The following is a 15,253-nucleotide window of genomic DNA, read 5'->3' as shown; positions in this document are numbered from 1 at the left end:
TTTTTCATACAAAGAAAAGTGGCAGAAACCTACAAAAGAAAAAGAAAAAGAAAATCAAAAAACACGGCCCCTAAAGAGGAGAGATGCGAAGCCAGAATCTACAGGTCGACCTATCTACTCACAAAACAAAACATGCAAATGCGAAGCATGACATAGAAGAAACAAAACTAACCTTTATCCGAAGAAACGAAGGTTGGAAAGAACGGAAATCTTCGAACACAAGAATACAGCACGAGCAGGGAAAAAGAAAAGTTTGAAAGATTGCAGAAACGGAAAAACGAAAGAGTGGGAAAGTATTTATAAATAGGCTGAGGGGCATAATGGTAAAAACGAGGCAGTCATTAATGGGACTGCACCGTTACCAAAGCCCTCAATCCCTAAAAGATCCCTCAACGGACACGACGCTTGAATTGACGTAACTGTCAGAAACAAAAGATCGCAAAAATCACGTCGGTTTCAAAACCCGTGAAAGTCGGCTGCGAACCCGAGTTGAATACTTGAACCAAAACCTTAACAGGATCTTGGGCTCAAGTAGGGGCACTGTTCATACCCTGGCCCAATGCTAAGGGCCCAGGTCCAATCAAAAGGCCTGATCCAATAGATTAAGCCTAGCAAGGCACCAACCTCCACCACAAAAGTCGGTGTCAACTACGACTTAATATGAAGAAGTCGGTTATGAGATTAGCTGGCAGATAAACACTCATTCAAATGAGTAACCACCCCGAAAATCTCTCCAACCACTTCGTAAAGCCATATCTTAACCTCCCCAAGATAATGGGACGGTTAACGCCCTAAAGATACGGCACTACACCAACGGTGGTTATTGGCTCACCACTATAAGTACAATGACACCAATAAGGTATTTCTAAGCCCAATACTCTCTAGACCTGCTCACACCCTTGCTAACTTAGGCATCGGAGTGTCTTTGCAGGTACCACCCCCCCATTCCTGCACGCGAGCAAGTCGGACGGAGCCTCCCGAGTTGCAGACACACCCGGAGTTCTCCTCCTTCATACACTTGGGCCATCAAACGTCATCCATCTTATTAATCTCCGGTTACCCACCGTAACAATTATAGTCACAAAAAAAGTTATATAATATTATATTAATAAAAATAACTATTTTTTATATTGACTACATAAATAATTATTAAAAAAATAGATGTGATTATACGATTATATAAAACGCTATGTGAAAATTAAATTTATTAACTATTAGCACAAATATATTTAGGCCTGCGTAACAGAATAATGGGCCTTGGCCCAATTGTTAGCCCAACCAATACTTGAACCAACTCGAAAACCAAATCTCCAATCACATCCCTCTCCCACTCCCACTCTTCGAACCTATCTCCTGCACCGCCGCGATTTTGCCACCTTTTCACGGCCTCGTAGGCGGAAGAAAAGTGATGCAGAAGAGGGAACAGGGAAAGTCCGGTGGATCTTCCGGTGGCGGTTCGGCGCCGCCTGCTAAGAGAGGCCGCCCATTCGGCAGCGGTAGCAATAGTGCCGCGGCAGCAGCAATAGCCGCCGCCGCCGGTGATTCGGCGGCGGCTCCGTCAACCCTGCTTGGTCCTTCGCTTCACGTCCATAGCTCCTTTGCTGGTCCGTTCGTAGCTTCTTCTGATTTTCAAATTACGTGTGCTTCATCCTTTGTTTTTTCAGCTAAAATTTCTTGTATTTTACCCTAGTTTGATTTTAGAGGAAGATTGAGCATTACCGTTAATGATTTCTTATCGTAGAACAAATTCTGGTTTCTTTTAGGTTCGAGATGTGCTTAGATTACCTTATTTTTAGTTCAAAATATCTTATAATTAAAACCTTTCTGATCTGAGTTCGCTGCTTTTGAGAAGTGAAAAAAAAAAGTTACAATTCAAAATGCGCTTATACAGGAAGTTATGTTGTGAGGGATTAAGGGTTTGTTGACTTCTGTATTCTTTTACAGATCAAAATAATAAAAGAATTGTTTTGGCTCTTCAAAGTGGTCTTAAGAGTGAGCTAACCTGGGCACTCAATACTCTTACATTGCTCTCCTTTAAAGAGAAGGATGACAGTCGCAAAGACGCCACTCCGCTGGCGAAGATTCCGGGTTTGCTTGATGCACTTCTTCAAGTTGTATGTGCTACCAATCTTGTTTTACTATACCACTTGCTTTGGTGTTATCTCCTTTTTCATAGAAATGCCTTGGAGAAGATTTGTTGATGCTCCTCAGTTCTTTGTTATGTTTATAGTTTGTGGTGTTATGAATTGAAACAGATAGATGATTGGCGTGACATAGCACTCCCAAAAGAACTAGTTAAGCCATCAAGGGTCAGATCTTTAGGTGCAAATTCTGTTGTAACTGGATTTGGGAATGAGTATCAGGCATTGGGCTCAACTGGAACTCCCCACCGCCCTGGGTAATTTGTTGTTCTTGAACATAATCTTTGCTTTCAAGTTTTAATTTTCCTTGGAGCATATGTTTTCTTTTTGGGGATGGGATGGTAGTGAAATTGAATATGATTGTAGGACAATTATGTTAATGCAGGTCAGCATCCGCCACTACTGGTACAGAATCAACACAGCAGAGTGGTGTGACAAAGTCACGTTTGTCAGAGTTGTGGTTTGATGAAGATAGTCTCTTTAATTTAGATGATGAAGGGCGAGCAGAAAAACAGCAGTGTGCTGTAGCTGCTTCAAATATCATCAGAAACTTCTCTTTCATGCCAGATAATGAAGTTATAATGGCCCAAAATCGTCATTGTTTGGAAACAGCCTTCCAATGTATAGAAGATCATATTGTAGGTGAGACTTGATGCTCGTAGAATATGACATGCTTGTTTTTCCATATATGGTTCTAGCAGTGATGGTACTTACATCATTAAGCATCACTTCTGTTTTTGTGTTTTTACAATGTTTTTTAGAAAATCCTTTTGCCCAAACCCAGATGTGGTGGGTGAACTTGGATGTGATTACGATATTGATGATGAAGGCGACACAACTTTTTACTATTATTATTTATTTTTCATGATATTTGTTTGTGTATAATTTGGAATGTCATGGCTAATGTAAATGGGAACTTGTTGATTACTTAGCTATCCTTTTTGACAAGTGACATCTAAATAGACAATACATAAGGTTCTTGATTCGGAACTGGGAGATAAAATGCTTCTCTGCACTAATTAAAGGCAGATAGGCCTTTTATTATGATAGCGCTTCTTCTGATGAAGTGTCACAAAAACACTTCGGGTTTTTAGTTTCCTAAGGATCTAATGTTATTGTTATTATTGAGTTCGTTTGACTTTATCATCAATTCATCTATTGCTTTTCTCAACAAAATTTGTATACTGTTTTGTTACAAAAATGTTCACTATGTTTATAGAGGATGAAGAACTTGTCACAAATGCTCTAGAGACAATTGTTAACTTGGCTCCACTTCTGGACCTTCGAATATTTAGCTCATCCAAGCCATCTTTTATTAAAATAACGTGAGTGATTTGATCTATTTTACTGTGCGTGCATGTCATTATATTCCTTTTTCTTACTGATTGATGAACTGTTGTATGCATTACAGAGAAAAACGTGCAGTTCAGGCCATCATGGGCATGCTGGAATCCACAGTCAAAGCCTGGCATTGTGCTGCTGCAGAATTACTTGGGCGTTTGATCATTAATCCTGACAATGAGCCATTCTTACTTCCATTCTTTCCACAGGTTAACATCTTTAATTCATATTAATCTTGTTAATTTGTTTGATGCACCCAAATAATAGTAATAATAATTATTACAATTGATTGATTATGGCAGATACACAAGCGTTTAATTGATCTCATCAGTTTACCAGCATTAGATGCACAAGCAGCTGCTATTGGTGCACTGTATAACCTTGCTGAAGTTAATATGGACTGTAGGTTGAAGATTGCCAGTGAGAGATGGTGATTTCTTCAATACCAATTCTTGAATGAATATATATACAGATAAATTTATTGTAGAGTAATTTTCTATAAATTGTCACGAAGCTAGTGAATAAATTGTAGTGCTAACTGGTAAAATTTCCTCAAACTCAGGGCAATAGATCGATTGCTTAAAGTGATAAAGACACCGCATCCCGTTCCTGAAGTTTGCCGGAAAGCTGCAATGATATTGGAGAGTCTTGTCTCCGAGCCACAAAATAGAACCTTGTTGCTGGCGTATGAGAATGCTTTTGCCGAGATCCTTTTCATGGAAAGCAAATATTCAGATACTTTTGCAAGGATATTATATGAACTAACGTCTAGGCCAAATAACAGAGTGGCAATGGCTCGGGGAATCTGGGGCATGTAACTAGATTGTTCATCGGTGACATCACTCAGCTTCTGCAACTTGGGTATACCTTGAGTGTACTTGGAAGTTGTATGAATCAGATATTTATTGTACATTTCTGTTCAAGATTATTAGGTTTTAGTAGAACATTCTATGTTAGATGGGTGGATAGGAGCTTTTGTGGACAGAATTTTTAGACTTCTATCCATTGGTGGTGAGAGACAAAACAGAAATTGGATTTGATTTCAGCATCCAAGATGTTTTCTTGCTGCTTCTAATTAAAAGATTTGTATTTAGCTTGCATCTCTAGGAAATCAAATGAACAGATGTATTGTCGAATATCTAAATCGCTAGAACTATGGGTTTGTTCGACCCTTTTAGCTTCTATATTATTGTGTATGTTGTTTGGTGGGAGAGCTCGTTTTGATATCATTACTACTTGCTAGTTGCTAGCTATTCTAAAACTAACTCGAAGCAGTCGTTTGGAGAATATTCAAACATTTCCTAGTTGGCAGAACATGCGGGTACATACAAACTAGTACTACTTTTGATGAAACGAAGTATAATTTATTCACTTTATGATATTGATTAAGATTTAAGACCAGCGAAGTTTGGATTTCAGTTTACAGAGCCGCTTCTCGTCTCTCTTCCTTTTTGTTTAATGTACTTTGGTTTCTGATGTAACGGATAACTGGATAAGTCAATTTGCCTTTAAAGTTGATTTTTAAAGAAGCGAAAATTTAGTATTCTGCTGTCGACTTCAGTTGCTTTACTCCTCTTTCAGAGGACCTTGGAAACTTTCAAGCTAATTCTCACGGATCAGTCCCCTGATCATGCCACTGGCTGGTTTTGGAGGAGTGCAGTGTCAGGTAGTTATACGACCAAAGATTGATATATTTGGCTTTTAAAGAGGCGGATCAACTGGAAGCAGCAAGCTAATTGGAATTGGATTTGGCGTGGCCACTTACCGGAAAAAATAAAATTCTTCCTTTGTCCTTGTATGTATGATGCTCTTCCTACTTCTTCTTTGCGCTTTAAGAGAGGCCTAGCTGCTGTCTTGGGAAACCCAAAACTGCAGCTCATTGTGTGTGGGAATGTCTGGAGGATCTTAATCCTTTCCCTTCATAACGATATTCAGATCCCTAAGGTGGCTTCTGGCAGCTATGTTAAAGTGGGGAAATATTTTGGTGGATTTGGTGACATTGGAACTCCGAGGGTTTTTCATCATTCGGATAGGTGTTCAAGAAATTCAGCTCTGCTATTCCGGCATTCAAATTCGAGATGTGCCATTTGGGACTGTAAAGGATCTTAAAGAAAAGGATGTTATGGATCTATGCCTATTTGGAGTGTTTATAGATTGGAGAGGTTTGGTTCTTGCTTGGGAGTGTGGATTTAAATCAGTTTGCTGCCAGATGGATAACATAGAAGCTTACCTAGCTATGCAGGATTTTGTTTACCAAGCATGGAGATTAAGCAGATTTGATCCTGAAGATTAGAGTCTATTATTCACGATTGGGAGATCAATTTCAGCTTTGTTTTAAGAGAGAAGAAAGGGAAAGGTGCTAATGGAAATTCCATGTATGTTGAGTGCTTGGAGCCTGGGAATACTATCCTCGAAGCTCTTAGGCGTGACCTCTTAGCTCTCTGAGCTGTGTTCTTTTTTTTTTTTTTTATTTTTCACACAAAAAAAAAACTTATTTTACTTCAAAATCAACTATAGAAAAGTTAAAAGAGTAGGTGTTCAAATTAATCTTTAAAAGATTACTCGTTATCTATATTAATCTTTAAAATATTTTTTAATTAAATTTATCCTTTAAAGATTTTAAATTAGTCATGTTAATCTTTATTAATTTGATTATTTACTCAAAGTCAAAATTAGAAACAGCTTAGTTATAAAAAAAAGTGTTGAATGTACGTTTTAATGCAGCTTATCACGGCCTTGGACACACTCCAACGCTACCATGTCGGCACTCGAACTTACTCAATCTCTTGAGTTAAGACCATGTCAATCTAACTCTCCGTATTTAGCAAGAAAGCTAAGAACACAAGAGAACACAAGAAAAAGAAAGCTTTGGTGGAAAGAATACTTTATTACTCAAGTGTTTATTATAAATGACTCACACATGACTCATACCCAAACTCTAACTCTTACTCTCTATTTATAGCCATCCACCTCATCAATGGATGGTTATGATTAAATCTAATGAACAATCCAAATTGATCATCTAGAACCTTCACTACAAATATCTATTCTACTATATTTTTCTAAATACTTCTAGATTGTTTTATACTATTCTTTATACTCCTATATACATTCATACTCTTCTAGAATATTCTACAACCTTTCATAGTCTTTTAAAACTTTCTAAGGTATTCCAGAACATTCTATGACATTCTAGAACGTTCCGAAACCATCTAGAGCATTCTCAAACACTCTAGAAAACTATACAAACACTGTTAAATCTAACTTTCAAAAATTTACCCGTCACATTCTCCCCCACCTAATACGCAGACCTCCTCGTCGCATTTTGTTCATGATAGCACTCTAGGTGTTCTTGGAATTGCCAAAGATCTTTACGAGCTTCCCAACTAGTTTCGGTTATTGGGAGTCATTTCCACTTGATCAAGTATTGCATACTTGGTGGTACTCTTCTTCGTCGCACGACGCGATTAGCTAAGATCTCTTTGATTTCTTTATCAAAGGATCTGATCACCACAGGCGGAACACAACTCGAATCACCTCCGCTTGGTTCGTCTTGGTTTCTATGATATGGTTTAAGCATACCCACATGGAAGACTGGGTGGATCTTCATAGAGGGAGGAAGTTGTGCTTTGTAAGCAACCTCCCCAACACGTCTAATGATCTCAAATGGCCCTTTGTATTTGCGAATTAAGCCTTTATGAACCTTGCGAAAGGCTTGAATTGTTGTGGAAGAAGTTTAATCATTATCTTGTCTCCCACTTGATAGCTTGCATGCCTCCTTTTCTTATCTGCTCATTTTTTCATCCTCTTTACAGCTTTGTCGAGGTAAGAACGAGTGACATCTACTTGTTCTTCCCATAACTTAATCATATGATAAGCTCCAGGACTCTTCCCTAAGTAAGAGAAAGAAAGAGAGTGAGGTGTAAGCGGTTGTTGACCAGTCACAATCTCGAACAGACTCTTCCCTGTAGACTCACTCTTTTGCAGATTGTATGTGAACTGAGCAATGTCTAGAAGTTTTGTCCAATCCTTCTGATTAGCGCTTATGAAATGCCTCAAGTAACAGTCGAGTAAGGCACTCACTCTCTCAGTCTGCCCATCGGTTTGAGGATGGAGGCTTGTTGAAAAATAAAGCTCCGACCCAAGGAGTTTGAATAACTCTATCCATAGTCATCCTGTGAAGTGTGGATCTCGATCACTAATGATGCTCTTAGACAATCCTCAGTACTTCACCACATTCTTGAAGAATAGTCATGCTACTTGTTCTGCAGTGCAGTCAGTAGGGGCTGGTATAAAAGTAGCATACTTCGAAAATCGATCCACTAACACAAGAATATATCCAAACCCCTCGGACTTCGGTAATGCAGAGACAAAATCTAGAGAGACACTTTCTCACGGTCGCTCTGATGGAGGTAGAGGTTCCAACAACCCACTTGGTGTCTTGTTTTCAATTTTATCTTGTTGGCACATAAGACAAGTCTTAACATAGCTCTCCACTTCATCTCTCATTTGAGGCCAATGATAAGAAGATTCAATGACACTATTTTTGGTTTGATGGAAAATGAATGGAAAGAAAATGAATGGAAAATAATATTTTCTTTTGTTTGGTTATCAAAGAAAATAGGAAGGAAAGAAAATTTTTGTGTGGGTCCCACTAAAAATTTTTTTTCCATCACAAGCAAAAAAACAAGAAGAAAAGTATTATAATTTTGTATTTCCAATACTATTCTTAGTTATATTATTATTGACAGATATTAATATAAATTTAGTTTTAATATATTATTATAATAGAAATTTATATTTAAACATTATATGTATTAAATAAATAATTTAAATTAAATATATAAAATTATAATATTTAATAATATTTATAAAATATAATAAAATACGAATAAATAAAAATATTTATACTTTATTTTATGATAATGGTATTAATGTAATTTTATACTATTATGATTTTCTTTCTTCTCACTTTTCTTTCCATCCAAACAAAGGAAAATTTTCTCTCTATTTTCTTTCCATCTATTTTCTAGTCATCCAAACAACATACAAATAACTCAACTTTTCCTTCCATTCTCTTTCCTCTTATTTTCTTTCCTTCCATTTTCTTTCTAACATCCAAACAAAGTGTGAGTGCCAAGGTCATTTGTTGACCTTGATCACAGCCCACTTGGTGTCGTGGCATTCTCTCATTAACTTTTTTCTTATATTTTCCCATTTAGGGACGTATAGTCTTCTTCCTTTTGTGTAGAGAAGGTCGACTTCTAGACAAAATCTTTTGGTCTTACATTCTCTAACCAACTCCACTAACTTTTTGGCTAATGGATCATGATGGAATCCTTCCTTGATGATATGCATAACATCTCCTTTGACTATAGAAATGGCTACCAACTCAGCCTTTTCGACTAAGCGCATCTGCCACCACATTAGTCTTGTCTGACTTGTATTCAAATTCAAAATCAAACTCAGCTAAGAAATCTTGCCACCTAGTTTTTTTGGGATTTAACTTCTTCTGAGTTTGGAAGTAGCTTGTAGCGATATTATCTATCTTGACGATGAAGTGTGAACCAAGCAAGTAGTGACGCCAAGTTCTCAAACAATGCACCACCGCCGTCATCTCCTTCTCTTGAACAGTGTATCACCTCTTTATATCATTCAACTTGTGACTCTCAAAGACAATAGGATGTCCTTCTGGCATGAGAACTCCTCCAATAGCATAGTCAGAAGCATCAGTGTGGACTTCAAATACCTTTGAATAGTCGACCAGTGCTAGTACTGGTCCTTCTGTGATAGCAGCCTTCAACTCATCAAAGGCCTTTTGAAACTTCTTTGACCATTTCCAAGAGTGATTTTTCTTGAGAAGATTAGTTAATGGTGCAGCCTTGGTGGAGTATCCTTTGATAAATCTCCGATAGTAATTAGCCAACCCAAGAAATGACCTCAATTCAGATACCTTGTTTGGTGGCTCCCATTCTTTGATAGCATTCACCTTTCCTTGACCCATGCAGAGAGTTCCATCTTTAATGATGTGTCCTAAGAAGTGGACCCTAAACCCTTACAAAAGAACATTTTTTCTTCTTCACATATAGGTTATTCTCTCGCAAGATCTTGAACACAGTTCGTAAGTATTCTACATGCTCCTTCAAGGTATTGCTATAGACAACAATATCATCCAAGTAGACCACTACAAACCGATCAAGATAAGGTCGAAAGATCTCGTTCATCAAGGTACATAAGGTCACAGGAGCATTGGTCAAGTCAAAAGGCATCACCAACCACTCATACGATCCATACCTCATGACACACGTAGTCCTTAAGCTCATCACCATCGGCAATCCTAACTTGGTGATATCCTAACCTCAAATCCAGTTTTGAGAACCACTTGGCTCTACCAAGTTGATCAAACAAATCGGCTATCAAAGGAATATGATATTTGTTCTTGATGGCTACCTTGTTAAGTGCTCGATAGTCGATGCATAGTCTCAACGAACCATCATGCTTCTTTTGGAACAAGATTGGTGCCATAAGGTGCTTTTGATGGACGGATAAACCCAGCATCTAGCAAGTCCTTCAACTCCTCAAGTTTTGGCGGTGCCATCCTATAAGGTGTTGAGGCAAGCGGCTTTGCTCCTGACTCCAATTCAATATTATGGTCCACCTTCTTCCTAGGTGGTAGTTGTTTTGGCAACTTGGGAGGCATCACATCCTTATTTTCTTCAAGGACTTCCTTGGGTTTAGGAGGAACATCTTCTTTTCCAAATGTTGACTCCTCTTGTAATAGCGCCAAATATGTAATCTCTCTCTTCTTGAACCCTTTCTTTAGTTGCATAGCAGAGAGCATCGGAGGTCCTCCAACTTTAGAGACTGTATGGACCATACATGGAGACCATTTCTCCATGACGCATACTATATCGTAGTATGGTATAGGTATTATATTTGCCTTCCTTTGCAAATCGAACCCGATGACTATTTTGAAATCGTCCATGGGTGCTATTGAGAAATCCACAAGGCCCTTCCAAGAACCAAGAGTCATCTCAACCCCTTTTGCTACTCCCTTAAGAGGTTCACCCTTGGTATTCACAGGTTTGAACCAGCCATTCTTTTCGGTGATCTTCAACCCAAGCCTCTTTGCTTCATCAAGCGTGATGAAGTTGTGTGTAGCACCAGTGTCGATCATAGCCATAATGGATTTTTCATTGATAAACGCTTTTACATACATCAAGCCTTTCTTTTCTACAGTGCTTGCCTCTTTACCTTTCGCAGCATTCATGAGTTGGATAGATCCAACACACTCAGTTACTTGAGATTGAGCCTCTCGTTCCTCGGCGATAGATGCCAGAGTCCCTAGGTTGGGACAATCCTTCATTTAGTGTAGTCCCTTGCACACGAAGCATCCTCCTTTGGGCATGAAAGCCTTCTTCTTTTCTTCGTACTTTTTCTTTGAAGAATATTTTCCTTCCTTCTTTGTTGAAAAACTCCTCTCCTTGTCTCCCCTTCCTTTAATAGAACTAGGCTTGGAGGAAGACTTGGGTTTAGAGTCTCCCTTATGATACTCAGTAAGTGATTCGGCCACCACGATGACCTCATCAACATCCTTAATATTTCTTCTTTGTAGTTCTTGTTTTGCCCAAGGTTTGAGTCCATCAACGAAGAAGAACAATGCATCATCCGATGCTAAGTTGGGAATTTGAAGCGTGAGAGTAGCGAACTCCTTTACGTAGTCGCTAATCTTACTCTTGTGCTTCAACTCCCTCAACTTCTTCCTTGCTTCATAAATCGCATTCTCAGGAAAGAATTGTCTTTTCAACTCCCTTTTGAAATCTTTTCATGTGGCTATATTGCAAGTACCATTTTCCATATCTACGCACTTTCTCCTCCACCACAAAGTAGCATTATCAGAAAGGTAGAGCTGCAGTGTGTACCTTTATTGCTTCTTCGACCACCCTTTGGCCTTCAAAGTACCTCCTCATTTGCCATGGAAAGTTCTCCATGTCTCGAGCGTCCCTCACGCCCTTGAACTCCTTTAGCTTGGGGATATCAATCTTTGTCGTCTCCCTTATAATGGTTGGTCGAGATTTTTCCTCTTCGAACCAAACTCGAACTTCCTCAAATAGCTTCAAGAAATTCTCAAGCGTCTCTTCGATTTGGAGCATGCTTTCTTTGAAAGCATCTAGTTCTCCTAACACGTGAGCCTTGAAGGTCTCCTTATCATGTTCTATCATTTGGAAGCGTTCATCCATAGAAGATAGAACATTCTCCAACATAGAAACTCTCTCTTCTAAGAAGTTAGAGTTCTTACCTCTAAACTCACTTGAAGAGCGCACTCTCTTGCTTTCCCATTGAGAAGGAATAGTATCCCTTTTCCTTTGAGACTCAACATGCTCCATAGTTACACTAGAAGCCATACCGACAAACTACTTATGCTCCCTCTCGAACCTTGCTCTGATGCCAAATTATCACGGTCTTAGACATACTCCAACGCTACCATACCGGCACTCGGACTTACTCAACCTCTTGAGTTAAGACCAAGTCAGCCTAACCCTCAATATTTAGCAAAAAAAGCTAAGAACACAAGAGAAAGAAAACTTTGGTGAAAAGAACACTTTATTACTCAAGTATTTATTACAAATGACTCACACATGACTCACACCCAAATTCTAACTCTCACTCTCTATTTATAGTCATCCACCTCCTCAATGGATGGTTAGGATTAAATCTAATGAATAATTCAGATTGATCATCTAGAACTTTCACTACAAATATCTATCATACCATATTTTTCTAAATACTTCTAGATTATTTCATATTATTCTTCACATTTCTATATACGTCTACACTCTCTAAGAATATTCTATAACTTTTCAAAATCTTCTAGAACCTTTTAAGGTATTTCGAGATCTTCTGGAATATTCTAAAATGTTCCAAAATCATCTAAAACATTCTCAAACACTCTAAAAAATTATACAAACACGATTAAATCTAACTTTTTAAAATTTACCGTTACAAGCTATTCCGTTCCTTTTCTCTTCTTTTTTTGGACTTTAGATAGCATTTGTCAGCATAAAATTAAAATGCAATATGTACTTAGATTCTTGGCCACTAAGGAATAATGAGTGGGTTTCTTAGCCGAAAGAAAATCCACACACGTTAAGGAACACGATTTCTTTCCTTATACGAAATCCATAGACACAACCAAGGAAGCTTGTTATTTTAATAGACAATAACATGCCAAAAGGAGACATACTATACCGCTTGGCATCAAAGGAATATCTCTTGTTTGCTCTCATTAGACATTAATACCGCCACTGTCCATTGAGCCCTATTTTTGAAAATTTTCAATATTGGATATACATAGATGTCATAAAGTAATAAACAAATTATAGTGAATAATGACCATTTATATTTAGCATTAGAATTACTATTTACTTGAATTGCTATCAGTTTATAGTAAGTATTAATTATTTTATAAAAATTAAATAGTTGCAGAGAACGAGCACAAATATTGCAAAATACAAATCATGAATTTATTTACAATTCAGTAAAATACATAATTTTATAAACAGTATTCAGTCTTGATAAATGTGTTTGATACAATGAACTTGCCAAAGCCACACATTTATTATCCAAAATAAGAATCCTATTTGTCCCCAAAAAATACCCTTTCCCATACACAAGAAACATGTGCCAAGGAAATGGGTAAACAAAATAGCAGCATAGATGAAACAAGTCCTCAAGTTTAGCTCTCAGCAGCTCTGAAAATGCTTAGCAAAGAAAGGAAAAGATTGATGACATCCAAATATAATGAAACCGAAGCCCAAATGTATTCATCGTACGAGTATCTCTTGATAAGGTTGTCTGTGTCATATATGATGTAGCCACAAAATATAATTGATGCCAAGCATCCATAGATCATAACAGAGAGCTTACCCAGTGGGAAGAGAATCTGCAAAGAAAAAGAACACCGCATAAGAACTCAGCTCCAAAATGCAAAAGAAACCAAATTTTTGAGAACCATAATATGAATTTAATTTCTACATCCATTCGTAGTAGATTGATACATCATCAAAACCATTAATGACCCTGTATCTTGAACGTCTTATAAAAACAGAAGCATTTGATTATCAAAATTAGTCTCCCATAGTTTTACCTGAATGAATGCAAAGACCATAAGAACGAGCACGGCGCCGAACAAGAAGGGACCAAGGAAGTTGAAATCATGGCCTCTCCTTGCAGCCCAGAATGTGTAGAGAGTCAAGGCAACCACCACCACAGTAGTCAATATGACAGACTCCAGAATCACTTTCCCTGTATCCAAAAAGCTAATCTCGTCAGAAGAAATTAAGGTCATAATAAGCAAATTCTAACCAGAAAATATAATTCAACTTGAACAATGAAAAGAACCAAATTTCATCAGTCATCGCCCACCTACAATGAAAAGAACCAAGCAAAACAAACAAAAATCTTGGCCACAACCGTAAACTAAATTTGCTAGAAGACCATTAGAATTTATTGTACTTTTTGGCCATCACTTAGCCAATTCTTTTAATCTAGTTCCATTAGTCTAGGAATCCAATAACATACTTTATCCCATACTTTTAAATATTGATGCCTAGCTCATGGCCAAAAACAATAAAAACAATAAATTCTGATGATGGTCCTCTACCATTCCTCATGTCTTAAACTCTCACCATTCGAACTGGATACTCTGGTATATATATTTCCACCATTGATTGTTTATAATTTTAGCTTTATTTTTCTAGAGCAATTAAATCAATGGGAAAGATAACAACATGACATGATTATGTTCATTTTGAAAATGGACATGTTCAATAATCCTAATTCCTAGTACAATTATATGAAAAGAAAGGAATAGAAGACAAGAAGATCCAATCTTTACCGCTAGTAAAGGCACAAGTCAATCCAACAACGAAAGCAAGCGAAACAGTGAAAATCCCTAACAGCAAATAATTCACCGGATGCTTCTGGTAATAATAGTAAAGAGGGCACAACGCTGCAATAAGTAAAAAAAATGTTAGAACAAATCAAACAACCCAATAAATAAGAAACCCCATAAACCCTAAAATTGGAACCCTAAAATTAGAAATGAAGTTAGTTAATTAATTAGGAACTACTACTCACTGATGAAGGGGACAAAGATGAGAACGATGTAGAGTGCCAAACCAGCACCGGTGCCGGCGAAGAAGAGTGCGATGGGATGGACGGAGACGACGACGGCGCCAACAGCGATCGTAGCGAGCAGCTGAAAGGCGATTATAATGTAGACCTTCCTAATGAAGGACCACCGAAGTTCGGGACTCTCGAGCATCATAGGGTACAGTGGTCTCGCTCCACCACCACTTTCTAAATCGGTTTTTCCGAACGGTTGGTTCCACATCTTCGCTGAAATCGTTCGAACACGGAAGGAAGGTTTTTCGATTCCGGGAGATTTTTCTTCTTTGTTTGTTTGTTTTATTTTCCGGAAAAATTTGTTGACTGGGAAAGTGAGGGAAAACGAAGAAGAAAGATAATTGAATCTATGGAGATTGTGTTTGTGCCAACGCAAATCGATAAAAATGTTTCTCTATAAATATTATAAATAAACCGCACATGGGCCTCGTTGAATTGATTAATTAATTAATTAGTTATACTTAGACAATAATTTAAGAGATTAATGATGATTAATCCTTTTTCATTTTATTCCCTCCGATAATATTTATTGGGAAAAAAGAAAACGAATTATAAAAAATATAAATTAGACAAATAGATTAAAA

General features: G+C 37.6%; 2 protein-coding genes across 2 annotated transcripts; one reads left to right on the top strand and one right to left on the bottom strand.

Moving 5' to 3' along the window:
* Positions 1-1,334: 1,334 nt before the first annotated feature.
* On the top strand, positions 1,335-4,582 carry LOC130958138 (armadillo repeat-containing protein LFR). Its single transcript, XM_057885070.1, has 8 exons — positions 1,335-1,604; positions 1,945-2,114; positions 2,256-2,398; positions 2,527-2,783; positions 3,361-3,466; positions 3,553-3,691; positions 3,785-3,912; positions 4,045-4,582. Exons 1-8 carry the CDS (start codon positions 1,409-1,411, stop codon positions 4,298-4,300), a joined length of 1,395 nt encoding a protein of 464 aa, XP_057741053.1. The 5' UTR covers positions 1,335-1,408; the 3' UTR covers positions 4,301-4,582.
* An 8,402-nt stretch (positions 4,583-12,984) lies between these two features.
* Positions 12,985-15,032, bottom strand: LOC130960307 (protein LIFEGUARD 2-like). Its single transcript, XM_057885682.1, has 4 exons — positions 14,622-15,032; positions 14,380-14,493; positions 13,630-13,787; positions 12,985-13,425 (listed from the first exon to the last, which is right to left on the bottom strand). The coding sequence occupies exons 1-4, from the start codon at positions 14,875-14,877 to the stop codon at positions 13,219-13,221; spliced, it is 735 nt and encodes a 244-aa protein (XP_057741665.1). The 5' UTR covers positions 14,878-15,032; the 3' UTR covers positions 12,985-13,218.
* Between the last annotated feature and the right edge of the window lie 221 nt (positions 15,033-15,253).

This window comes from Arachis stenosperma, chromosome 2, assembly GCF_014773155.1.
Source record: "Arachis stenosperma cultivar V10309 chromosome 2, arast.V10309.gnm1.PFL2, whole genome shotgun sequence".
NCBI lineage: Eukaryota > Viridiplantae > Streptophyta > Magnoliopsida > Fabales > Fabaceae > Arachis > Arachis stenosperma.
This window is presented reverse-complemented; position numbering and strand designations above follow the sequence as displayed.

Bases quoted from the DNA above. Each gene is read 5' to 3' on its own strand.
- LOC130958138 (XM_057885070.1), top strand. From the start codon at position 1,409: ATGCAGAAGAGGGAACAGGGAAAGTCCGGTGGATCTTCCGGTGGCGGT. The intron at 1,605-1,944 runs GTCCGTTCGTAG...ATTCTTTTACAG, and splicing joins CGTCCATAGCTCCTTTGCTG to ATCAAAATAATAAAAGAATT. The intron at 2,399-2,526 runs GTAATTTGTTGT...ATGTTAATGCAG, and splicing joins GGAACTCCCCACCGCCCTGG to GTCAGCATCCGCCACTACTG.
- LOC130960307 (XM_057885682.1), bottom strand. From the start codon at position 14,877: ATGTGGAACCAACCGTTCGGAAAAACCGATTTAGAAAGTGGTGGTGGA. The intron at 14,494-14,621 runs GTGAGTAGTAGT...TACTTATTGCAG, and splicing joins CATCTTTGTCCCCTTCATCA to CGTTGTGCCCTCTTTACTAT. The intron at 13,788-14,379 runs GTAAAGATTGGA...TTTTGGATACAG, and splicing joins GACTTGTGCCTTTACTAGCG to GGAAAGTGATTCTGGAGTCT.